The sequence below is a fragment of the Amphiura filiformis genome, chromosome 1, assembly GCF_039555335.1.
Source record: "Amphiura filiformis chromosome 1, Afil_fr2py, whole genome shotgun sequence".
In the NCBI taxonomy this organism is placed as follows: Eukaryota; Metazoa; Echinodermata; class Ophiuroidea; order Amphilepidida; family Amphiuridae; genus Amphiura; species Amphiura filiformis.
This window is the reverse complement of record NC_092628.1, coordinates 87,379,597-87,405,612: the sequence shown is the minus strand read 5'-3', so window position 1 is coordinate 87,405,612 and position 26,016 is coordinate 87,379,597. Positions and strand designations below refer to the sequence as shown.

At 37.5% G+C, this 26,016-nt stretch overlaps 1 protein-coding gene across 1 annotated transcript; it reads right to left on the bottom strand.

Annotated features, from left to right (window-relative positions):
* Positions 1 to 338: 338 nt before the first annotated feature.
* Positions 339 to 24,097, bottom strand: LOC140156043 (dnaJ homolog subfamily C member 11-like). Its single transcript, XM_072179154.1, is given in 16 exon segments — positions 339 to 544; positions 1,251 to 1,380; positions 2,651 to 2,866; positions 4,036 to 4,105; positions 4,991 to 5,146; positions 5,861 to 5,940; positions 5,942 to 5,975; positions 6,417 to 6,499; positions 7,038 to 7,162; positions 7,837 to 7,901; positions 8,412 to 8,479; positions 9,052 to 9,226; positions 10,052 to 10,122; positions 12,032 to 12,204; positions 12,806 to 12,935; positions 24,014 to 24,097. Coding segments are annotated over 16 exon segments (1,680 nt in total). The 5' UTR covers positions 24,095 to 24,097; the 3' UTR covers positions 339 to 521.
* Positions 24,098 to 26,016: the final 1,919 nt, after the last annotated feature.

The following is a 26,016-nucleotide window of genomic DNA, read 5'->3' as shown; positions in this document are numbered from 1 at the left end:
TTGTTCTGTTTTATATTGGCCTGAGTGGATCAAATAAGTCACAAATAATAAGAAAAGAAACACAAAGTTAAAAAAAACCACAAAAAAGCTTCATGCATATCATAATACTCTCGTTGTCAGGATGCAAGGTTAAAAAGAACACAACAAAAAGCTTGATGCATATCATATATTCTTGGTGTCAGGACTGTATCTTATCCTTTACTAGTATTAATCAACTGGGCCAGTAAGTTCAAGAAATATATCAGTCCTACTATAAAACTATCTGGCCCAATATTTGGTTTTACTTACACTGCTCAAAAATTATTACACACCAGACAGGCCGGTAGCTAGGTCTTACGAAACTTTACCAGCCTAACAGCGAAGTTTACCATCACAGATGGGCTGGCCAGTAGGGGTTAAGCTACAGCCCTGCTTGTTGTATCACAAAAATAAACTTCTTTCAAGGAAAATAATCAGAGGTATACGTTGCAAAGTGGTCAATGATAAAAGAACAGCCAAAGTAAATGACAGTTCTATCCAACTCAGCTTGTTTCCAGTCTATGAGCTGTGAGTTGAAAAGATGCAAAAACAATTATTAATGCTTTAATACTACCAATAAAATGTTAATAGTGTTTAATTTTTTTGGAATTTTAGGTACTTTCTTTTTGTTCACTATTTTTCAGCATATTTTGAAAAATCAAATTGTTTAGTAGCCAAAGTTGCTTTGCTTATAGCAATCAATTTTGTGTCAATTTAATTTACAATTACAACCCAGGAAAGCCAGAGAAGGGTTAGTATTACCACATCCTAATGGTTTATAATTTCATACGCATAGTCATAATCGACATCAATCATTGTTCTCATTTTCATCATCATTTCCATTTTTAACTTGGTCATAAGCAATCTCTGTTATTATCATCAAATGGTTTGGTATAACAAACTAGCATTTCGTGATCCACAGCCTCATCCCCCCCATTTTTATACCACTGGAAACCTCTGGCTACATAATGTTTGTGTACCAAAAATGTCTTGCAGATTAAGTCATTTAGCAACAATATCGTCAAATTTGAATTTCGTTCTGGTATACCAGAACGAAATTACAACAGTGGCCAGTGTAATACACATAATCGTGCATAACTCGCATAAACGTAAAATCGGAATCAACTGAAATTTTGGGAATAAGCTTTTTTCGTGGATATCTACTGAAAAATGTCATAAAAAGAGGATGCTAGGATCACGAAATCCTCCTTTAAAAAACCCATCTTACTTACATTGCTTAGGTATCCTTAAGGGCTCCTTGTCTGTCACAGTACACTCGTGTAGCCCTTGCCTAAACTGGTAGCGCACCCGTAGACTCTTATCTTCTCCCAGGCAAGGGTCATAAAAGCCTGGAAGATTAGCCTGTAAAAATACGAAGATGATAATTATAAATACAACGATATATATATATATGCATGGTAAAGAAATGAGGAACATTTACACCTGCCATTTGCAAATGGATGCATATCTTACTGTAAACACCAATAATCTTTAACTGTGAAATTCATTGATTGACTAAGACCCGCATCTTATTTAGTCCTAGAGCATGATCGGAGTCCTCTAATGTACCGATGACTCTTTTTTTTCATACCCTGGTGCTGTACTAAATTGTATCAAGCATAATAATTAACATTTGCATAGTGTTATCATTTTTAATTTAACTAAAAATGAAAGCACTATGCAAATGTTCTGGGTATAATAAAAAGAGTCATCGGTACCTATCCGGGCACCGATAGTGTTATGGGACCAAATTAGATGTTGTGCCTATCAAGTTGACTACAGAGTTTTCAAGATTACTTTTTGCAACATGCAATTCAATTCATAACTATACTACACTGATTTCATGATGATAGCTACTCTTTAACTGTTTGTTTCCTTCCCTTCTTCCATCATCCACTATGCAGTGAAATATATTTATTTTGAAGGTTTTGCAGGGACTTTTTACAAAACAAAACATGGATTATTGGTCATTTTGAAAGTTTGGATTTACAGACTGAGAAAAACAGAAATAAGGAAGTCCTTGAATTCAGAAACTTATTGTCAAATTTCTCCCTAGTGATTCCTTATATTACAGCCATCATGTTGAAGAGCAGCCTTCATGTTGCACAAAATATGGTACAAAACATATCATATAATTTTATTCTTTCCGAAGTGCGAAAATTTTAATATCATGCTTTACAGCAACTGCTGGGCTATGTAACTTTGTAAGCTCAAAATGTTGACATTTAGTGGCATGTTTTCAGGAGGTCCATTGGACAGGTAATTCAGCACAGTAGCACAGTGTCCAATGAGAAATCATCCCATCTCGGCCAGACAGACAGACCTATACACAAATTTGAGAAGCGTTTACTGTATTTGGCCCTCTATTGACGGAAACACAGATGTACTAGAGCGAGAGATTTAATTCGTAATTCAATACTCGTGAGTGTGTATTGATAATCACTGTTGTGTACAATGCCTGTGTACAATTCTGAATAGCACACAATAAATAACGGATGGAACCCCCGACCTCGGGACACCGCTAAGTTTTACCTCGGGACACCGCACCGCAGTAATGGTGAAGTCGGATCAGTGTATAGTCAATATAGAAAAAGTATCTATGTCATTTTGAATGCAAAATTACAAATATTACCTTGGACACATCTGTTAATAATAGCTTAGAATCTTTCACTTGGCACTGTAGGGGTATAGTAACATCAATAACATTAGTGTCCAGTTCATTTGCCCCATCTTCTGTTGATGCTTGTATGGATACTAGCTTGCCATACCAGGCCTGGACGATAATCAACCCTTGCTTGGAGCTTTCTGTTTCTGTTATCCTACGTACCATCTCCTGCATAAGTCTCACCTATATGGGCAGAAAGATGACACTGAATTATTCCAAATGCTGGTAAAAAAATAACTTAAAAAAGTTACAGGTGGGCACTCCCATTGTAACACAAAATCTGTTTCTACCTTACATTACAATTTTCAGATAAATTGCTCAGTGATTTGGATTCTACAAGTAGAAGCAAAAACGTGTATCAAAGTGGCCCATAGAACAACAACCATGCTTTTGCTCATATCGCCTTAAAGAAACAATATTCCATGGGACCATGGGAGTATAATAACAAATATGATTTTCCAACTGATACCAAAATCTGCAGTTGATTGGGTAAAGGGGGAGGATGAGGCTGGCAATCAATCAAACATCTTAAATGAAAGGTAAATCACATTGTTTAGGTGTTGGTGTAGCTTTATTTATTACATACACTTCAAATATTTCCTCTTAGAGTTTAAGTAATTGGACAAAATAACTCCAAATTTTTCAGTCCAAATTTCATTAAATTAATTTTTATTAAATTAAGTCCAAAATTCCACAATCTTCTTTGTTTCCTTCTAATTTATTTATTCATTTTAATACTAACATCATAGCTGCACCCATTAAGTAGCAAAAAGTCAAGAAGAATTCTTCTCCAGCATGTCTTTGGAATCCAGTGCCGCCGAGAGCCATTATGGGGCCCACAAGTATAATGAACATATGGGCCCCTTTGATTAGAAATGAAGTGCAGGACTTCAGAAGTGGGCCAAAATTTCCAAATTGTCCCGCAAAAATATTGTTTGTTGACTATCTCTTTATCTCTTCTCGCTAGTTTTAATCATATTGCTGTTTTTCATTTTTACGGGCCTCCTAAGACCTGTTTTCTTAGCTTTTACAGGTCCATTAAGATATGTTTCCTTTACATTTTCATGCCCCCCCCCACCCTGGGGATAACACACCCATTTTTCAGTGGAACTCTTAGAATCAGATTGGCCTTACCTCTTATAGCTTTGACAACATGATTTTCACAAGACTTCCATTATGTTTTCCCTCACATTGCTCTACCTTTTGCCATCATGACAAGATTGACAACCATAAGCCACATAAAATTATAGATGGGGCTAGATAAAGTCCTTAATCCTATTTTAACATTCTGGCATAAAGTAAGTATTATATATTATTCAGTTTGTTCTGTATCAAAGGTTGATCTACCATACCTCTGATTCAGCTTCACTTCTCCTCTGTTCTAGTGTTTCTTTGTTTGCATTTTTCTGTTGCTCAATATCCCTGAAAAACAAAATATTTGTGTGCAATATTACAAACCACTTATCTCCTCTCATACAATATACATACAATTCGAAATATTTCACAGGTATAGTATCACTGTAGAAGTGCAATTTTTGCACCAAGTTGATTTCATTAATTCATGCTAATAAGATTTAAAAATTAGTTAGCTAAGATTGGACCAGTTGCCATGGTTCCAACTTACCAGCATCACAACTTGCTCATCTCAAATTTACAACAATTTTGCACAGTGTTTGACATTTCAAATTTTGTATCATGAATGTCTTTGGGTGCAAGTTTACTCACAGATCTCAAATTTCCAACTGGATAGGTCTTCCAAAGCAAGTGCCATTCCTGTTACTATTTGCCTTACTATTTACAACTGTTGTGGGTCAAAATGCAGAATCTTTTTATTTGTGGGTGCCTTTTCTATATATGAAGCTTGATTTTATTCTCAGATTTAATATGTCAAACCTGCGATCTCAAAACAACTTGAAATTATAGACATCCCTCAAAGTCTAACATCAAATCCCCACAATCCGATTTGGATCAAGTTAAGATTCTTGACAAGGAGACAAGATATTTTGAAAGGCACATAAGGTCATATATACCAGAGTCACCCAACCACTCAATCGTGACAGAGAACAATAAAAGCTACCACTAGTGTACGACTCACTTTTGGGGTCAAGTGTCCAAAAGGTCACTAATCCTTACCTTTGTTTGCCCGTCTCCTGCTGAAGGTCAAAGTTGTGACCGAATATTAGAAAAACCTTTATAATGTGTTGAGATCATACGATAAAAAAACACCTAAATTATTACATCTACCAACACAAGTGATCTTGCATTCCAAACTTCCCATGATGGCACATTTTCATTTAGAACACTTACTTTTCTTTCTCCTTCAGCAAGAATGGATCAATCACACATACTTTGACGACCCAGAATATTGCTAATGGGGCTATGGTTCCATAGAATATGGCATTGGGGATTACTTCTTGTGATAGATGAATGGGAAATATGAAGGCTTGGTTGGCTCGGTGAAATCTGTGCAATAATAAATGAAGGGAGAAAAAGAATTAGGCTGGTTTCAGCATACCACTTGCAGCTCTGATGACGCCAGCGGTAACTAGCTGCAAGCCGATTATCGATCACGATTTATCACACCACCGCTTTGCCTAAAGTAACAAATCACTTAGAGTTGACTTTGAGTCTACTCAAGAGCCTGGCTGCTCTGATGTAAGGCACAGGATACCATCTTTGGCCAATGAGCAACAAGCAACAACACTGGCTTTCAGAGTCATGCTGCTGCTGCTGAGTAGCACACCAGCTTTGTGACAGCTGCTTGCTGAAAAAAGCAAGCACCATGATGAAGTGTCATAAAACCAGAGTAAACTGTATGCTGTCATGAAGACAAAAATGAGTGAAAACAATTGCTCATGAAAAAAAATTATACTATAATATTATAATGTAATTTATAGGCATTTTACCAAACAGTACCAGCGCACAACAACTATCATTTTTTCCTATTCCGTTAAGAAAAAAATCAATTTCATTTGGTTCTATATTCCCCATTACATATTGATGATGCTGTAACACTCTCATATTTCCCTGTGCAGGACTAGTAAAATTGGGAAATCCATGAAGCTCCTTCACTTTGGACATTTTGGGAAGGAATATCCATCAAGGACACAACTTAAGAGATCAAAACAAGGTACATATGGGCAGCAGCCAGTCTATTATGAATTGTGCAATACTTACTTAACTCTAAGTGTAATACCATGGGGTACTCCTATACTCAATCTAGCACCAATGCGACTATGCGAGATACCTTTCTCTCCCTCCATATTCTATGTGAGAACCAAACATACCAGCTCTGAAATAAACACATAAAGTCAAGTGGGTCAATTTTTTAAAGCGAGACCAATAAATATTGGATATAAAGCATCCAGTTTTATCATTATTATGTTTGGAACCCAATATTTTCATACACTTGGATTCATCAAAACATAATAATGGTTGTACACGGTGCTGTGAAAGGAACATGTATGACCATTTTATTTGCACCAAACATGAAGACCAAAATCAGATAATCCTGTGACCTTGCAAGTCCAATGCCATATATAATCCTGTGACCTTGCAAGTCCAATGCCATATATATTAATCATAAAGGTGTTAGTAATCAATATAATGTGCAGGTAAAGCACTAATAATTAAAGCTGCTTCACTTTGCCATATTCTTTATTTGTCTGTTTCCTTTTATATCCTCTATAAACTATGATGTTAAACTCACTGAATATCTATCTACATCACTTACTTGACAGCCACAGTCAACCTAGTGTCATCAGTTTCAAACTTTCTTGTATAACTAGCACTCGCATATGAATTAGGCATACCAAGCTGCAACATAAACAAGAAACAATAATTTAAGACATTTTTATGTGTTTTTAGATGCTAAACACAAGCAAACTTCTTTACAAATTCAACTTCTGCAAATGAATCGGCCACAGCTCTTTATAACCCAATGACATCACCAGCTCAAATTACATCCCATTGAAATACATGTAACTGATTTAAGTGGTACCGGTACCAACATTACTCAATTTACAAGGGCTTTTTTTATCAAAAATCACAAGTTTTTCTGGGGTTTTAAAGTTTTTCTTGGGAAGTTTAGCCAATCCAGTGCTCTGTGTGCACTGCTGGTTGGTGGTTTCCCAACTGTGCAATTGATCATCATGGTGATGGTACCTGGTGTGTTCTCTCAATAAGTTGTACAGTGCCAATGGTGAAAGTTTGATTGTGCTAAAACATTACATGACTAGGATTTTTGCTAATAAAATTGCCAGAACAGCAGCAGATCTTGGCACCCACATGCCACATGCAAATTATTTAGATAGCGAGAGTAACAAAACCAATTCCTACGACATGGTCTACTTACTTGCAATGAGAAGACGGCATGACTTTTGACGGTGTCCCTCACAATCATTGTGGTCATTGCAGACTGTAATCCCCACTTCCATGTGATATAACCCATTGTGTGTTTGTCTAGTTGCCTGGCTGCAGCTGAAAGCAATCAACAATTTAAAAAAAAAACATTTGTTTATTTTGGATATTTTCTTTACAATTCTTCTTTTCAAGTCTGATGAGCGGAACTTGCAACAGGCCAAGGTTTTCTTTCCATTTTTTTAGGGGAAGGGAGTGCTTTTCTTGGACATCAGGTTGTGGTCCAATATTCACTACACCCCAGTTTGATGAAAGCCTGGAGAGATTTTATGACAACTAGTTGCGGCCCTATATTAAAGGTAATATTTTATTACTTCCGTGGTCTGTGCTGTGCGCCAGGCGTACAAGAGCGTAGACACATAAGTGATAAACAATCATGCTGATTGGCTGATCAATCACAACAACAGTCGGCATGTAGAAGGGAAGGAGACACGCCACTTCTACGCGATCACCGATCACTAGCGCATACCGGGACCATGGAAGTAATATAAAATTAACTTCAGCCACACAAAGGATTTATTTCAAATAATTACCCACATTGTTTTAGGTGGGGAGACATTTCATGGACATCTGGTTGTGGTTCCATATTGGCCACACCAAGGTTTTAGTTTCCACATGGTATGTTGTAAATGGGAAGGATTATTTGTCCTGCTGCAGCCAAAACTGATGACCCTTAGCAGAAAATTTAACAATATTTGGCACTAAAGCATGAGGAATTGCTTAATCACACTTACTTGTTACTAACCCTGGTGCAAGTCCCCTTGGTGTGACATGTCCAAGTCCCGTACAGGTGACAAAACTGTAGAAATACAAGAACATTCTTTACTGCTTCAATTGTCAAAGTAACTAACAATTAGTAGCACACACAAGGGCAGAGCCAAGATAAGCTTATGGGTACCCACACTCAATTAGATTAATTTAGGTTCATGTTCAGGTTAGGGTAGGTTGTCCTAGTATCTTTATATTAGTTATTTTAGGACTGGGACTTCTTAGCACTGACATGGTTGAACTTCAAATAGATTTAGTGTTCTTGCACTTTTTCAGATCTCTGCAGCAACTTCTGGTGCTCAGCCTTGATTTCAGCTTCGTTCGGGCATTATATTCCTTCTTGACGTTTTGGCAGCAGAGGACAATAAGGCAAATTTTAGCTGCTGTATAAGAAGCTGACAGCTGCTTATGTTGCACCTGGAAAATTGCCTGCAAGATGGTGGAGTATAACCTGGCCTTTAGTATATTTAGAATAAAAATAGTAAGATTACATGTTTGGCCAGTTGGGAAGTATAATTCAACTACAAACAGTTATACATACCTTCTCTTTCCTATATTTCTGAAAATTTTGAAAGCTACCGATGGACCGTTTCCAGCAGAAGCCTGAAACTAAATAGTTATACAAAAAAAAAAAAAAGATAATAAAGTAACATCACATCTGGGGAAACAGTTTTTGATAACTAACTTTCAAAAGTCTTCACACTTATCAAATACAATTTAGCTGAGTAGATATATGATCACAAATATGATTTGTGCCATTATCTGATCCAATCAGACCAAAGTCAGCAATAATAATAATAAAATTGAGATATAGGCAAAAATAAGAAAATTAACAAATAAAGGTTAACACTTCTGCAACCATTAGTATGCCAGGGATATTGAGAGTTCAAAATCAGTAAGCTTAGGTACTGAACAAGTTAGAAACGGTAAGAACTCAATTATCAAAATTTCAAACTATGGTCTGAGTGGATCAGATCACGGCACATTTTAAATCCTAGTAACATTCACCTCTTCCTCTTGTTTTTTTACTGAGAACTTAGTAAAAACTTGGAATTTATCTGACTGGCATCTCTGCTAATTGAACTGTTTCTATGTCTTTTTTGTTTTCAAAATGATGTTGTATGTTATTTAATGTAAGCATAGGCAAGAAACCTATGCATTCTTAGAAAAGCTGTACTCACCTCTCCCCATGACTGATGTGACAATATTCTCCTACACGATACTGTGAAATTTCCAGTCCCATTACCATTATGTGTAGCTAGATGCCCAGAAAATGTCACCGTGTCATTGACGGTCAAAGGAACATCTATTGATTGCTGGATAGTCATACTTTTGACTTCCAAGGACGGTGAGCCGCTACAAAAATAGAAAAATCATTTCATTGCGGCTATTCCCCATTATTTAATTAGTTATAAGTAACTTTCATTAATTTTATTACTTTAAACATCCAATAGTCGCTTGACTTTCAGAATTTATATAAGCTTCAATAAAATGTAATGCACTGTTATGCCCCAAATGTTCTTTCCTTATACACCTTTTGTCTTATATCCACTAAGGTATAGGACATTTTTTGTTTTGGCTTTATAGCCCACTCTTCAGAAGCAAATTATATTTGTACTTGCTCAAGAACCATTCAAATTTTGTTACACAATTGAATGTGGTTCTTAATATGAGCCTTTAAGTGCTTAATTTTTTGTTCTCTAAATATTATTGTGTTGTAAATAATCTTGCCAGATGTTATCAGGTCTTTGCTTTATATACATTTGTTATAATTCTTGTAGTAAAGTTTTTACTGTAAACTTGTAAAGTGCATTGAGAAACTGTGTTGTTTGTAACACACTCTATAACTGTGTATTATTATTAATATATGGCCTTTCCAGATTTCTCTAATTTTCATATCCATAAACATACATGGAAAGGTTCATTAAAAAAGAACCTCATTCAATTTTATAATGAAATTTGCACAAAATGCTAATTAAGCAAGTAAATATGCAATGCACTAGTTTTGAGAAGGGCATTACAAATTATTTTTTTACGTATTGTATGTCTCTGGTATGTATGGTCTTTTTAAAAAATAAAATGCCCATCTGATACAAAGGTGTATACCTGGTGGTCTGAAGAAAACAGATTCATTTCAGTCTGGCATTTCAGGGTATACAGGTACTCTTATTATCATCTTACCTAAATTCATCTCCATATTCATCATAAACATCAAAAAAGTCTGTGGCATCTACACCAACTGTTATTCCTCCCTAGAGAGATCAAAATCAAGAAAACAAAAAACATGTATAAGCAACAAAACAAGCAACAATACATCAGTATAATGCAGATGTAACATAACAACATTTGAAATATTGTGATCAAAACCACAATCTTGGAAGGAAGCAAAAATCATTCTTCTTCACAAGAAGGGAGACAAAGCAGACATCAAGAATTACAGACCCATTAGTCTTCTCTCACATCTGTACAAAATGTTCACAAAAATTCTTCAAAATAGACTAAAGAAAGAACTGGATGAACATCAACCACGAGAGCAGGCAGGTTTTAGAGAAGGTTTCTCAACCATGGACCACCTACTTGCAATAAACCAACTCATAGAAAAGTCAAACGAATACCAACTTGACTTATGTATTGGATTCATTGATTACGAGAAAGCATTTGTTTCCGTAGCACATCAGGATCTCTTCCAAGCACTGAGAGAAATAGGAATAAATGAAGGGTATGTTTGTATTCTGGAGGATATATACACAGATGCAACATCTCGAATCCATCTGGATACTGACGTTTCTAAAATTGTTAAGATATCCAGAGGAGTTAGACAAGGAGATACGTTGTCACCAAAGATATTCACTGCAGCTATGGAGGCTATCTTCAAAAAACTACCTTTGGATGAAAGAGGAATCAATGTTGATGGAGAAAAATTAACAGACCTCCGATTTGCAGATGACGTTGACCTTACTACCTCAACAGTGGAGGATATGGAAATACAACTTAATGACTTGAACAAAGAAAGCAAGAAGGTGGGATTGAAAATGCACAAAGGAAAAACAAAATATATGACACATATGGCAACAGATAAAAAGATCGTTATTGAAGATCAGGAAATTGAAAGAGTTGAGGAGTATAAATATCTGGGCCAAACACTGAGGTTAAAGGATTGTTCGAAGGAAGAAATATTGAGAAGGAAAAAAGCAGGATGGAGTTGCTTTGGAAGACATAAAGAAATCTTATGCAACAAAAATATACCCATGTCACTCAGAAGGAAAGTATATAATCAATGTGTCCTTCCAACAATGACGTATGGCTCTGAAACATGGTCATTAACTAAATACTTAGAAACTAAACTACAATCCGCTCAAAGAGCAATGGAACGGCAAATGTTAAACATCTCACTGGGAGACAAAGTAAGGTGCTCAACCATCAGACAGCTGACCGGTGTTGCAGACATTTTGTGAAAAATCAAACAATCAAAATGGAGATGGGCTGGACATGTTGCCAGAAGAAATGATAACAGATGGACAAAGAGATTGTTAGAATCGCAACCAAGAATGGGAAAAAGAAGAAGAGGTAGACAGAAGAGGAGGTGGAGAGATGATATAACATCATATATTGGTACAACATGGGCGAGAGTAGCATTAGATAGAAAGGTATGGAGTGATCATGAGGAGGGCTACATCCAACAGTGGATTGACATAGCCTAGATAGATAGATAGATAGATCAAAACCATGCAGAATCTAGGGAAACCTGATCATTGATTGAATTAATGAAAATAACTACAAACACTATGGAAATATCCAATATGGTGAATCATGAAATTGAGGTACCTAAATTGGCCCTAAAAGCAAGTAAATAAAAGAATTGAAGAAAATAAATTTTATCTACAAAAAATTGGGTTTACTAGTCCCTTTTGCCTTCAAAATAGACATTTTTTTGGTGGAAATAAGCAAATTCTGCAATTAGTTTTTGATATCCCCATTTGTGTTTTCTGAATTCTACTCCAATTCCATCATTTTTTTTTCTACTTTCTGTAAACGGAAAACTTGCCACTTTATCTTAGTATGAAACTGTCTTTAAAATTAACCGTTGAATGATAATCAAAGGCAATCCTAATCAATTTCTTTATGATCTTAATGTTTTAGGTATGGAAGTACATGACATACCCTTGGGTTTGTACTTTGTTGTAGTCTTCTCTCTTCCCTCTCTTTTGACAATCTCTCATATTCATCTCTGATTTCTTGTGGTGTTCTTGTTCTAGGGACCAAGTCCCACTCGGCTTCCAGGCCTTTCTCACCATATACATCGTAGATGGCTCGCTTCTCTGGATCACTTAAAACTGTCAAGTAAAAATGTACAATACCAAGTTAGCAACGTTATTGAATCACTTACTTGTCTGATGCGTTTGGTTACACCTTTGGTAAACCACAAAAAAGGGAAGATGGCAGGAATGAGAAACAAATGTTTTCATCCAATAACATGGCCTAAAAGGGGTGAGTAAAGTAAGAGAATTGCTGATGAGGTTTTGGCATATTAGTTTACCTGACTTCTGCTTTCTTATGTAGACATTTCCAAATTTACATTCGGGATATAAACATTCTTTATGAGTTAAGGTATCAAAATATCTCAAATTCTAGCTTAGATTTTAAAGGTGTCTCACTCGAACCATAAAACATGCAAGAACAATAAGATATCAAGAATTAAAATTAAATGCAGCTTTTTAGTAAAACCAAGGTTGTAACATTAAGTTATAAGAAAAATCACAAATTCAGGCCAAGTCAAGTCATTTGACCTCATTTTTAGCTCAAGTTACTTCAGTCAAGTACTGTAAAATTTAGAAGGGGTTCAAGAGTCACTGAATACCATTTTCAAGAGTCAGTTGCCTATATCCATCTGTTTAATATTAAGCTTTATCGAAAGATATGAATATAAGAACCTACCTGTGTACGCCTTTTGGACTTTGTTGAAGACAACCTCAGCATCTTGTTTGTCTTGTGCATTTGTATGTTTGTCCGGATGGTACAACATGCAGAGACGACGGTAGGCTTGTTTCAATTCCTCAGATGAGGACTGCAAGAGAATTCAAGTCATCCATAATAATTAATTATAATTTTGGGCAATTTTTTAGTACAGATCACTAAACACAATAGCTGCAGAATAAAAGTATACCTAGAAGTAGAAAGATTAAAACATTCAACTGCACTCACCAGGCTGAATGCAGTTGAATGTTTGTGTTGGTGACTATATGGAGATGCTGGACTGCTTAGAGTGCTGCGATGGCCTCCTTGAACTGCTCTACTGAGGGCAGCTCAATGATATTTTGAGGAAGACCATCCCATTCCTTTATGGGAAAGAAGCTACATGTATGTTTGTAGGAGTCACTGCTTGTGCTTAGTCTGGTGAAACGGTGCTGTTGTTGGCTTCTGGTAGTGCGAGCCCTGGGTTGAATGTAATCCGGCAGGGGGATGGCCACATGTCCATGATTGATCTTATGCATCATGACCAATCTACTGTGTTGTCTTCTTTTTTGAAAATATGGTAGACCAAGCTCCTCTCTCATGGCTGTGACACTATCTTCAGTTCACGATTGTAGTTGCCAGCCAAAAGATGAATCTCACTGCTCTTCGTTGTACTCTTTCAAGCTGATCTACCTGATTCTGTTTGTTTGTTTGTTTGTTTACCCAGTTTGGTCAGCAGGGTTATACTTATAGCTATAGGCAAAATTTAGTGATGGGTGAAATTTATATGAAATGGTAAAAAAAAAAATCGAAATTTTGATAAGAATTGCTCATTTTTATACTAATTGTTCATTGATTTTGAAACATTTGGGACTAGAGTGCCGGGTATTTGGGCTCAAAATTAACTTGAGTGCCGGGTGGAAATTAAGAGTACCAGGCTGGTCCGACCGCCACCATCCAGCATAGCTACAACCCTTTTCGGTCCGTGAGGGACACATGCTAAAATTGCTAATCCATGGTTAATCCATGGACCATTCCAAGCTCATGAATACTAAAAAAGCACAAGCCTGGATAGCCATTAGCCAGTGTACAATATTAATGTAGGCTAATAAAATGCATGCTGGCCTAGATAGCTTTGATAAACAAAGCAAGAAATGGAATAAAATAGCAAGGAAAAGGGGAAAGGAGAGAAGGCCACTCTCAAAGTCACACAATAGTACAATTTTACTCTTAGCCTGTAGGGGTCCCATATGGCTCCAGCATATATACATGTGTATTCAAGTTGAGATCTCACGAGGGTGGTGTAAGCTAACTGTTTTGTTGCTGTTGAACACTGCGCAAGATTCCTTCTGATAAATTCCAGGGATTGCAATGCTTAGCCTTTTAGATGTAATCATGTTACATATTTTGCAATGTGTGGTTTCCAACTCAGCTTAAATTAATGAATCTCAACACCCAAGTACGCCTGATACTGCAGACAGCCTATCTCCCTTCATGTTGTAGCTATGGATGATAGGGTTCTTCTCTCTATGAATCCGCATGGTGTAGCACTTTTTCGAGTTGAAACCCATCTGCATGCCATCAGCCCATTCATTTAGCTGGTTCAAATCATCCTGCAGGGCAACTGCGTCTTCACTCGGGCGACTAAATGGTGCGATAAAGCACACAATCCTCTGTGAATAACTTGATAGTGGAACCGATGTTGGAGCCGATGTCATTGATGTAAAGTAGAAACATTAAAGCCATAATGTTTGATTTGCTTCACAGCAACGCCCTCAATTTTACTCGGATTTCTACTTTTTGCATAATTATAATGCCCAGTGGTGTACGGTACTAAAATCCCACGTAAAAGACTAACCCTAACTTAGTGCTTTAATAACAGTAAAATTTAACTTAAATATTAAAACCGGGTCGACCCGATTTTATTCAGAGTTCATCGATCGACTGCTGCTAACATCCCAGGCTAACATCTCTCGTGGATGTCAGCTATGTGTACACACGTCGAGCGTGATGCTCCGTGCAGTATTGGTCGCATGTCACAAATAAGTCACCCAAAAATGGAGGGGCCGTAACATGAAAACGCTTTCTTCGCACTTCAAGCTTGATTTATTCTAAAAGTATAATACCTATTGTAGAAAGTTTGGTGTCATTTTGTAGATACCGTAATTATGTTCTTTATCAAATACAAAAAACCCCAAGTCAATTGGACAACTACTTTGAGAGTTATACTTCAATATGTAACATGTGTCAATGGAGGGGCAGGCGGGTGAGCCGGGCGGGTGAGCAGGCGGGTGAGCGAGGCGGGTGAGCCCCATAGGATTGTACACAAAATTGTGAAAATATGGCAAACTTCAAACCTTTGTATCTTTAAAAGTACAACTAGCATGGACCACAAATTGCACATATATAATCCTGGACTGTAGATCTACCTCATAGTAGATCAACTGTAACAAAAGATGTAACTAATTAATTGCTTAATTAAATGCTAATTAAGACAGTTTTCCCTATATGTTACTGTACAAAGTGTACACGTAATGCTCCAGCATTTCTAAATGGCCTATCTCTTGCCTGAGACACCCTGCTTATTCAAAAGTACACATATTTTTAAGGAAATTTGATGAGGAATTCAATTATGCTATTAGTTTTATAGTGCCAGACATGGAGGAAACAAGTTTTAATTGATAATGTCATACAAATTCTAAAATTATTTTACAATTTTTGACCACCCTGTACAGTGTGGGCCAAAAACAACTTTACCCAATTTAAAAGGTTCATATCTCAAAATTGAAAAGTCTGCTGCAAATTGTTTTCACATATTCATAAAGAACATCTTCTTTAGAGTATTTGGTGAAAAAACTATCCACAAATGTATTAAATTAAAAACATGACGCTAGTTTTAAATCAAAGAGTCAAAATTAACTTTGTCCACGCGGAGGCCTGCTAACTGTCGCGTCGCATCACTTGCAATGGCGAGTTCGATAAAGAATGAGAACCACTCATACGCACAAATTTGCTCAGCAATTTTATATAACACAATCAAATAAATCAAACATGAACAATTTAAATGTCAAATTATGATATTTCGTCATGATATGCAGCTTTCACGCTGCAAAGATAAACATAATTCTCTTCAAATATGCGCAAAGCAATTGTAACCTCAGACCTGATTTTTTTTGTCATTACGAAATGTTATCTACAGGAAAGTTATTGAACTTATTGCGTTCGTGGTCAGGTGGTATGTTCGGCAAATTGTTGCATCGACAACTGACTCTGGGGTTAGCTGCAAGTTCCCTTTGAACCGCTGCAATATTTGCAGCTGAACGACCAGTTCTTGGACGTCCGCTCCGTGCTTTGCATCTATTCATCACACTTCCGAGGTTGTGAAAGTTGTTCGTATGAAGAGTTATGGTAGGTTTCGGTGGTATCTTACGTTCGGGAAACGAATCCAAAATTGACTCTGCACTAGCAAAAAGCTTTCTGTTCTTAATTAAGTATACCTCATATGCCATAAAAGTCATCTCTTGTGTTGTGAATTGCCTTATCTTGACACCTTGCAAACCTATTTAGAAATAAGCCACGCAGTCACAAAATGCACGAAGGCCTATATATTTAAAATTCAAAAATTGCGCCAGATAAAACCTTTGTGATTGTGTAATTTTTATGCTAATTGTTAGTCAATTACAGGAGTGAAGTTCGAGTACATGACAAGTAAATGGGGGTTAAAATCGATTGTATTTATTTCATGCATGTAAATCATCACTTTTCCAAATACAAGCCAAACGTGTTTACCAATTACATGTATGCCTAACGCATATGTATGCCGTACTCTTAGCAATCAGACACATACCATTGAATTACGTGTGGACAAAGTGATTTTTGACCCTCGGACGTAAAACTAGCACCATTTTGTTAATTTAGCTTCTTTTGCTTTGATTTCTTCATCACATACTTTTAGAAATATATACATTTAGAATATGTAACAATATTATGAATAGCTCTTCTACAATTTGAGCAACCACCCGCTGAAATTGGGTAAAGTTGTTTTTGGCCCACACTGTATGTTTAACGCAAGAGATACCAAAGTTTTTCTCCCTAATTTGTTTGAAGGGCTCATGCAATGTCTTTCTGAATCCATATTTATTTTGAGCTACATAGCTTTCAGAAAAAGAAAATATGTGGTTTACCATGACAAGAAAGATGCTAATTTTGTTGATCTTCCACCCTGTATATTTCTTACCCACCCTGTATTATGATGTTATACTTTGTTGATTTGGCATCCTTGTAATATAAGCTTTCCAGAAATATATACTTATAATGGTCTAAAATGTATTCATTAAAAGTTGTGTTGAAGTGAATCAAAATTGGTGATATTTTTATCATTTAACATTATGTTACACAAAAGATGACCAATTCATGACATGTGACCTATTACGTATGTTGCCAGCGTATAAAAACATGCATTGTAGGTAGTGTTGGCCGATCCAACCCAAGATCGGATCTGCCGATCTCCGATCTGAAAATTAGCAGATCGGGCCGATCCGATCCCGATTCAGATTCCTTAAATGTTATTTTACAACCAGTACAAGTTCATTCAAGTCGTGCCCCAGTAATGTTAACAGTCAAAGCTTAATTCCCCAAACCTGTAACTATGTAATATGATGACCGTTTTTAGAGGTTTTTCATGTCAATATCAACCCAAGGTTTACCTTTTGCTTGCATATTTTTCGAGTTATCTTGTCACAAAAATCGTACAATATTGTTAAAAATGAACTCTGAGAAATCGACGTTTTAGTAAAAAAATATCAAAATTATGCACAAAACTAGGGTTGGGATTTTCGGGTAATTTTGTGCCCGGGTACCCGTTTATTTTTCGGTTTTGTAGTGTCCCTGGACCTAGACATAAATGCTAGGATCATTAATGGTTGAAATAAAAAAAAAATAAAAAAATTCAAGATGTTTTGTATTTTTAATATGAAAATTGATCATTTGTATTCATGTCATAGTCTATTAATGATTTCAAAATGCATTGAATTTGAATGCATTTTGAAATCATTAATATGATATGGTCGCATGTCATGAATTGGTCATCTTTTGTGTAACATAATGTTTTATGATAAAAATATCACCAATTTTGATTCACTTCAACACAACTTTTAATGAATACATTTTAGACCATTAAAAGTATACATTTCTGGAAAGCTTAGATTACAAGGATGCCAAATCAACAAATTATAATATCATAATACAGGGTGGGTAAGAAATATACAGGGTGGAACATCAACAAAATTAACATCTTTCGTGTCATGGTAAACCCCATATTTTCTTTTTCTGAAAGCTATGTAGCTCAAAATAAATATGGATTCAGAAAGACATTGCATGGGCCCTTCCAAAAAATTAGGAAGAAAGAGTTTGGTATCCTTATGTTAAACATACAGGGTGGTCAAAATTGTAAAATAATTTTACAAATTGTATGACATTATCAATCAAAACTTTTTTCCTCCATGTCTGGCACTAAAACTGATAGCATAATTGAATTCCTCATCAAATTTCCTTAAAAATATGTGTACTTTTGAATAAGCAGGGTGACTCGGGTAAGAGATAGGCCATTTAGAAATGTCGGAACATTACATGCACACTTTGTACAGTAACATATAGGGAAAACTGTCTTAATTAGTATTTAATTAGGCAATTAATTAGTTACATCTTTTGTTACAGTTAATCTACTATGAGGTAGATTAACAATCCAGGATGATATATGTGCAATTTGGTGTCCATGCTAGTTGTACTTTTTAAGATACAAAGGTTTGAAGTTTGCCATATTTTCACAATTTTGTGTACAACCCTATGGGGCTCACCCGCCCCGGCTCACCCGCCCCAGCTCCTCCATTGGCACATCTTACATATTGAAGTATAAATCTCAAAGTAGTTGTCCAATTGACTTGGGGTTTTTTGTATTTGACAAAGAACATAATTATCTACAAAATGACACCAAACTTTCTAAAATAGGTATCATACTTTTAGAATAAATCAAACTTGAAGTGGGAAGAAAGCATTTTCATGTTACGGCTCCTCCATTTTGGGGTGACCTATTTGTGACATGCGACCATATGGAATTTCGAGTATCCGGGCATGGAATTCCTGCCCGGGTACTCGGCTACCCGGGCGGGACTCGAATTCCCGGGACTCGGTCCCTACCTTACACAAAACGTCCTTATATTTTAAAACGGCAAGACCTTCACGCTTGTAAAAGCTGTATCTGGTGTATGGTCTAAATATGCATCTTTTTGCACCAATGAATCTATAATGTCTGTTTTTAGTGCGCCTAAATCCAAAATAATAAAAAAATCTAAGTGCCTTTTTTACTGCAAATTTTTGTTTTGTTTACATCACATTTGCTGGTGTTAACAACATACTGAATGCGTCTTGACTGCGTTGGACATACGCAGCAGAGTTGTGCGGCGTCACTTTGACGCGAATCATGTGCGTAATCACAATATTTCGCATTAAGCGCATTGCCGACTCATTATTTCCCGCCATTTTACTAAGCTGTCTTGAGCCAAAGTTTTTAGAGTTGAAAAGAGTGAAAAAAATCAAGCAAAAATACAAGTAAATATTAGGAAGTTGTATTTTTATCAGTTTCAAGTGAAAGAATACATCTTTGTGTTCATAAATATCAAGAAATCTCAAATTCAGGTGTGGACGAATGTGTCTCCCCATACTCTGGCCTTAAATAGGAATCTATTCTTTATGCAAATGACACATTATCGCTTTAAGGGACCCAAGACTGTCCCTTGGCTTGGAGAACACCAGAAACCAGCAAAGCGGTTCGAAAAGTATGTCGACATGGCGGCGGAGTGGAGTGCATTGATGTGTATTGGCACTCCCCTACATGTATGATGCACAGGGGCAGGGCTTTCGCATACGTTCGCGGCCCGTAGGATTGATTCATTTTTCGGGTGGGTTGATCATGCATTTATATTTTGGTTCTGTCTGGTCATGTCTGTTCCAACAATCAGCATGTATTTTTAAATGTCAAATTAGACTAGTGATCATAATTTTGCAATTGTTATCATGGTTATTAACAGCAAAATAAATCATGTCTTTTTTTTCTCGTTTAAGAAATAGGTTAATAAATGCGTATTACCATTTTGCTTGAGAAACTCAGGTGAGGGTTCAGGTGTTATCTGAATCTCGTCTGACAGACTTTCCTGTTTGGTCATGCAAAAATGATTGATTTGATCATTCATCATGTTCATTAGTTCACCACGTAAACTTGTATGGCTCAAAATTCGGACCGCTCGCCATTAAGTTTACTGCTTTCTGTGTTTTGAAATTTGTTGACGTTTTAATGATCCCCGATTTTCGGTCGATTATTTTAGCTGTGTCATGTCACATGCATGACGCTAGTGGGTACCAGCCAAACTTCAGGGGAAAAAAATCACGATCGCCGATAACGATGTGATATGGGACTTACATAGGATTACACAGAGATATTTCTTGCCAAAATTTGACCATTTCTAGGTAGCTTGGCCCTACTTATTCGTCTGCGTTATATGAAAAAGGACAGTCTTAAGTAAGTACATGTAAATGTGCAACGGCAACGCTTTTGATGTTTTGATGTTTTGGGAGACTGGGAGGGATCAGAACAAAAAAATGATGGAGCCTATTCTTGACTGTGTAATATTCCTTCACCACATTGCCGTACGGGACAGTCTTATACGATGGACAGATAGTCAGAGTTGTTTTTACCCATGTGGACTCTGTAAAGAATGTGTAGTGGAGGGAGTTGACGCTGCAGTGCAGTGTGATGGTTGTGACTTTTGGCTGCATGATAAATGTACCAATATGGATGAGGCCACTCATGATCGCCTAGCAAACAGCGACGAGCTTTGGTTCTGCCCTGATTGTGTAAATAGCATCGAGAGAAAGTACCTCTGACTCAGCCGATGTGGATGACTCAGCCAGTATGGATGACTCAGCCAGCACGGATAACGAGTCTGGTGACTCGTGTGAAAATCAAACCAATTCCAAGAACAAGAAACCTTTACGTTCAGTTGTGAAACCATTTCTGCGTTGCCTTATGATTAACTGCCGTAGCATTGTGAATAAACCAGCTGATCTAGCAGCTATGATAGATTTGCACAACCCAGACGTGATATGTGGGACTGAATCTTGGCTGCATGATGGTGTAAGCAGTGCTGAAATATGCCCGCCTACATTTACCGTGCTTAGAAAGGACAGGCAGACTATCACCCATGGTGGAGGGGTTTTCCAGGCAATTAAAACTGATCTCATTTGTACCCACCGTAAAGATCTGGACTCATCATGTGAAATAATATGGAGTGAGTTGAACTTGAAACAAAATAAGCCTCTGATAATAGGCAATTTCTACAGGGCGTCTGAAGACAATCATGGGCTTAGGATTGATGAAGTAAATACATCAATTCTAAAGATGAAGGAACAATCCAATAACAGTAATCTGCTTCTAGTTGGAGACTTTAACCTACCCAACATTGACTGGCCAACTAATTCTGCGGTTAGTTACCCAAGAGGGTACAGTAGGATAGCTGCTCAGAAGCTCACCAACTTGGTAGAAGACCACAATCTTGACCAACTAGTCACAGAACCCACAAGGCACAAAGATGACTGTAACAACATCTTGGATTTAGTCTTCACCGACAACACAAACATTGTGAAGAAGGTATCAGTCACAGATGGCATTTCTGACCATGATGCGGTAGTGGTGGACCTAGATCTGAGACCCAGTAGAAAGCGCAAGATCAAACGCAAAAAAGTTCCTGGTGGATAAAGCAGATTTAGAGGCTATTGGTGACCACATTCGTCAATTCTCGGCCGAGTATTTTGCCAAGCTTGTGGACGTTAGTGCTAGTGCTAAGTGGGATGCCATTAAGAACTGTATCCTGGAAGCCATGGAGAAATTTGTTCCCAGCCGGATGACAAGCTCAAGGTTTGATGTGCCATGGTTCAGCAGAGCACTCCGTAGACAATGCAGGAAAAAACAAAAGCTTTACAACCGTGCCCGTAAAACCAAGTCTGGTGAAGACTGGAGCATATTTTGCTCAGCTAGAAAGGAATTCACCAGAGCAATTAGAAGCGCTAAAGCTAGATTTGTCAATGAATTTCTGAGTTCCTCCATCAAAGACAAGCCGAAAGCATTCTGGTCTTACATAAAGAACTTAAGACAAGAAAGTACTGGTGTTGGCGATCTTAAGAAGGATAACAAGACCGTTAGCGACACAAAGGAAAAGGCTGAAATGCTGAACCATCAATTCCAAAGCGTTTTCACAAAGGAGAATGACAACACACTCCCTCATGTGAGCTTCTCTCTACCTCATGGAATACCAAACCTGATCATCTCTACTAATGGGGTTGAAAAACTGCTCATGAATATTAATGCTTCAAAAGCTATGGGACCAGATGGAATTCCACCTTGGTTCTTGAAGCTGGCAGCAAAAGATCTTGCTCCATTACTACGAGACATGTTCCAGACTTCGGTTGATAATGGAGAAGTGCCCGATGATTGGAAGATAGCTAATATAGCTCCGATCTTTAAAAAGGGTGATCGTGCAGAGCCTGCGAATTATCGTCCAGTGTCGCTTACATCTGTAGTCTGTAAACTCCTTGAGCATATTTTACACAGCCATATCATGAAGTTCTTTGAGCAGAACAGCATTTTGTCAGATACCCAACACGGATTCAGAGCCAAGAGGTCAACTGAGACCCAGCTGATACTTACCATCAATGACTTGGCGTCCACCATGGAAGACAAGAAAACCATCGACGTGGCGATATTGGATTTCACGAAAGCATTTGACAAAGTGCCTCACAAGCGTCTCATGCATAAGCTCCATCACTTAGGGATCAGAGGATCATTACACTCTTGGATTTCTAACTTCCTGTCAAGTCGACAGCAACGAGTAGTTATTGACGGCGAGTCATCCTCGGCAGCAGCTGTTCGTCAGGTGTTCCTCAGGGAACGGTCTTGGGACCACTATTATTCCTGTCATATATAAATGACTTACCTGACAAGCTGACCTCGCAAGTCAGAATGTTCGCTGACGATTGCCTTGTTTACCAGCCTATTTCATCTGACAAGGACATATCTTCGCTTCAAAATGATCTCGAGCTGTTGGAGTCCTGGCAGAATGATTGGCTCATGGATTTCAATCCGTCAAAGTGTTGTACCATATCCTTTGGATCATGGAACCCCACCAAGAGGAAATACACCTTTTGTGGTGTGCCGCTATCATCTGAAGAATCCCATGATATCCCATCCTTACTTGGGGATTGAGCTCCACAACACTCTCAGTTGGAATAAACAAACCAAAAAAGCTACAAGTAAAGCTCAGAGAGTCCTTGGTGTAATTAGGCGTAACTTGTGGAGTTGCAGTGAAGAGGTTAAATCCACAGCGTTCCTCTCTCTGGTGAGACCTCACCTTGAATATGCAGTGGCAGCATGGGATCCACATACAATCTGCAATAGTAAATCTCTGGATAGGGTGCAAAGACAAGCAGCTAGGTTCTGCAAAAGAAACTACAGCAGAGAGGAAGGAACAGTCACAAGACTTCTAGAAGATCTCCAATGGGGTGATCTAAGAGTGCGGAGAAAAATCAAGAGATTGACCATGCTCTACAAAATACACAACAACCTTGTAGCTATCTCTCCAACATCTCATCTCAAGTTGAATACTAGAAATACTAGGGGCCATCAACAGAAATTTTTTTTTGAGCACAGGGCCAACAAAGACGTGTTCAAGAACTCCTTCTTCCCTAAGACAATAGCTGAATGGAACAAAATGCCAGCTTATGTGATTAACTCTAAGACAGTGGAAGCCTTCAAAGTCAACGCAACAAAGCATTTCGCAAGTCACTAAATCTTCACGCGAGTCACCAGGTCATTTCAGTTGGTGTGATATGCACATTGTGCACCTTTATTTACCGACTGAACTAAAAGAAGAAGAAGAAGTATCAGTTTGTGAATGAGGACATCGTATAAGTTCCTTGTATGTACTACATGTTCATGGTTGTCGAATTTTGACCTTTTTTTCGTTTTCTTGCACTCGATCTTACAAATGAAAGCATTTTTTCACCATATCCACGAATACTCAACCTACTTGAATGCACATTTACCCAAATAAACGAAGGTCTGCAATTTCACCATGAACTTACCTCTTTTCTAGAGTTCAGAATTGCGTAAAAATCCGAATTGACATCGGAATTATGATCGCCATCGTCCATGGGCGCCGCCATTTTATAAATGTTAGTCTAAACTGTCCAGGCGTTTTTGAGTGCAAAAACAATCGTTTTGGAAAAAATCACCAAAAACACACTTTTTCCTCAAATTTGTATAAAACACTGTTAGAAAAAGTAAAAATCTGAAATTTGGCTTTTGTGTCATTGTGTGTTTTTGGCACTCCATAGGCATACGGGAACGGTTTCTTCACTTATCCAGATAGGCATATTGCCATTATTTTTGAAATAATTAGTGACCAAATATAAAGGCCAACACTAGTCCATCAGGTCATTTTTAGTCCAAAAATTTATTTATTTGGTCAATAATTCAAAAATAAATGCCAATATCCAAAAAATGAAAAGGTGTGGTGGAATGGATGGAGTGTACCGGTATATAGATTGCTAAAATAAATAAAGCAGCCACACAAATGGGCGTAATAATATTGTTATTATTGACATTGTGTTTTAATAAGTTGCTAATCTGTTTTATAAAATTTTCAACAGTCTAAAAAATACATTTTTCATAAGGACTGGGCAATAATTATGAGCAGGTGGGTTAATTGAAACGACGTGCCAAAAATGCTTCTGTCCCCTCCCCCCCGGGACTGCTACACAATGTCTTTTCCGAGGCTCTCGGCCCCTCTCCTTTGCACATGCAAAAGTGTTGGTCCTAATATATTGCTAGCACCAGCAATAACTATAATTTGAATATTTAAATCGCTTGCCTGTCCCTCTTAGCTTGCCAAAAATTGCTCCCTGGCCCCTTTCGGCTGATCAAAATTCTTGCTCCCCCCATTTTACCCTTCCCCAGGGCTTTATATGATTAATGCATATTAAAGTTTGTTTAATTTTGAAACTTGGCCATGATGTGTGCAGTGGCAAAAATAATATTGTATTGATAAGGTGATGGGGGAAAAAACCTGTTTTACGGGCAGATGGACTTTTCAATAATTTTATTATTATTATTTATTATTATTATTATTAGACAATAATAACTGCGCACCATCTATTTTGAGGTCATTGTGTGAAATCGGAGGGTTTTGTTTTGGGCTGAGGTATTTTTCCGAGGAGCGGTAGCTTCGAGGAAAAATACCGAGGCCCAAAACAAATCCCGACAATTTCACACAATGACCTCAAAATAGATGGTGCAGAGTTATTATTGTCTAATAATAATAATAATAAATAATAATAATACCATCTTATCTAATATTTTGAACAAATCAAAATGGCATTTTATGTTATTTTATGCCATAAAACGCTGTTAAATTAAATATAACCAGTTTTAATCATTGTTGTAACCTGCCCTACAAAAAAATCAACCAGGCGAATATAACATTCGCGCCGACAACAAGAGCTATAATTTGGTTCATCTCAAGTTTGGTAGTGACGTCAATACTCTTTCGCGGTTGCGCCGCAAGCGTGCCGACAAATCGCTCCTGTACGTGTGCGTGTACAATCAGGGCGTTTAACTTTACGCGCACGATTCGATACTGTGGCGAACAAAATACGCACGTACGTCACTTCCAAACTTGAGATGAACCAAATTATACCAATCTCAGAAGCGTGACGGCGTCGCGTAGGCGTGTGCGTTGCCATAACGCGTAGCTTATACACGCGCGCGCGCGCAGAAGTCATTGTTGCGCATCCGATTTTTTTTTTTTTTCTTTTTTTTTTTTTTTCTGGAGGCTAAGGGAGCGATCGTTATTTATGGCAGGGGGGAATGGGTAAATTTAGGGGGAACACGAAATTTTTTGTGATCTTGAGGGGGAACCTGAAATTTTAGTTGAACCAGGAGGGGGATTGTTAAATTTTAAATGGAGAAAATTGGGAAAACAAGGGGAACGCGAAAATTTTGAGCGGACGCGGGGGAACGCGAAATTTTTGTCGATATTTTTGCCAAAACACCCATTCCCCCCCCTGCCGTAAATAACGATCGGTCC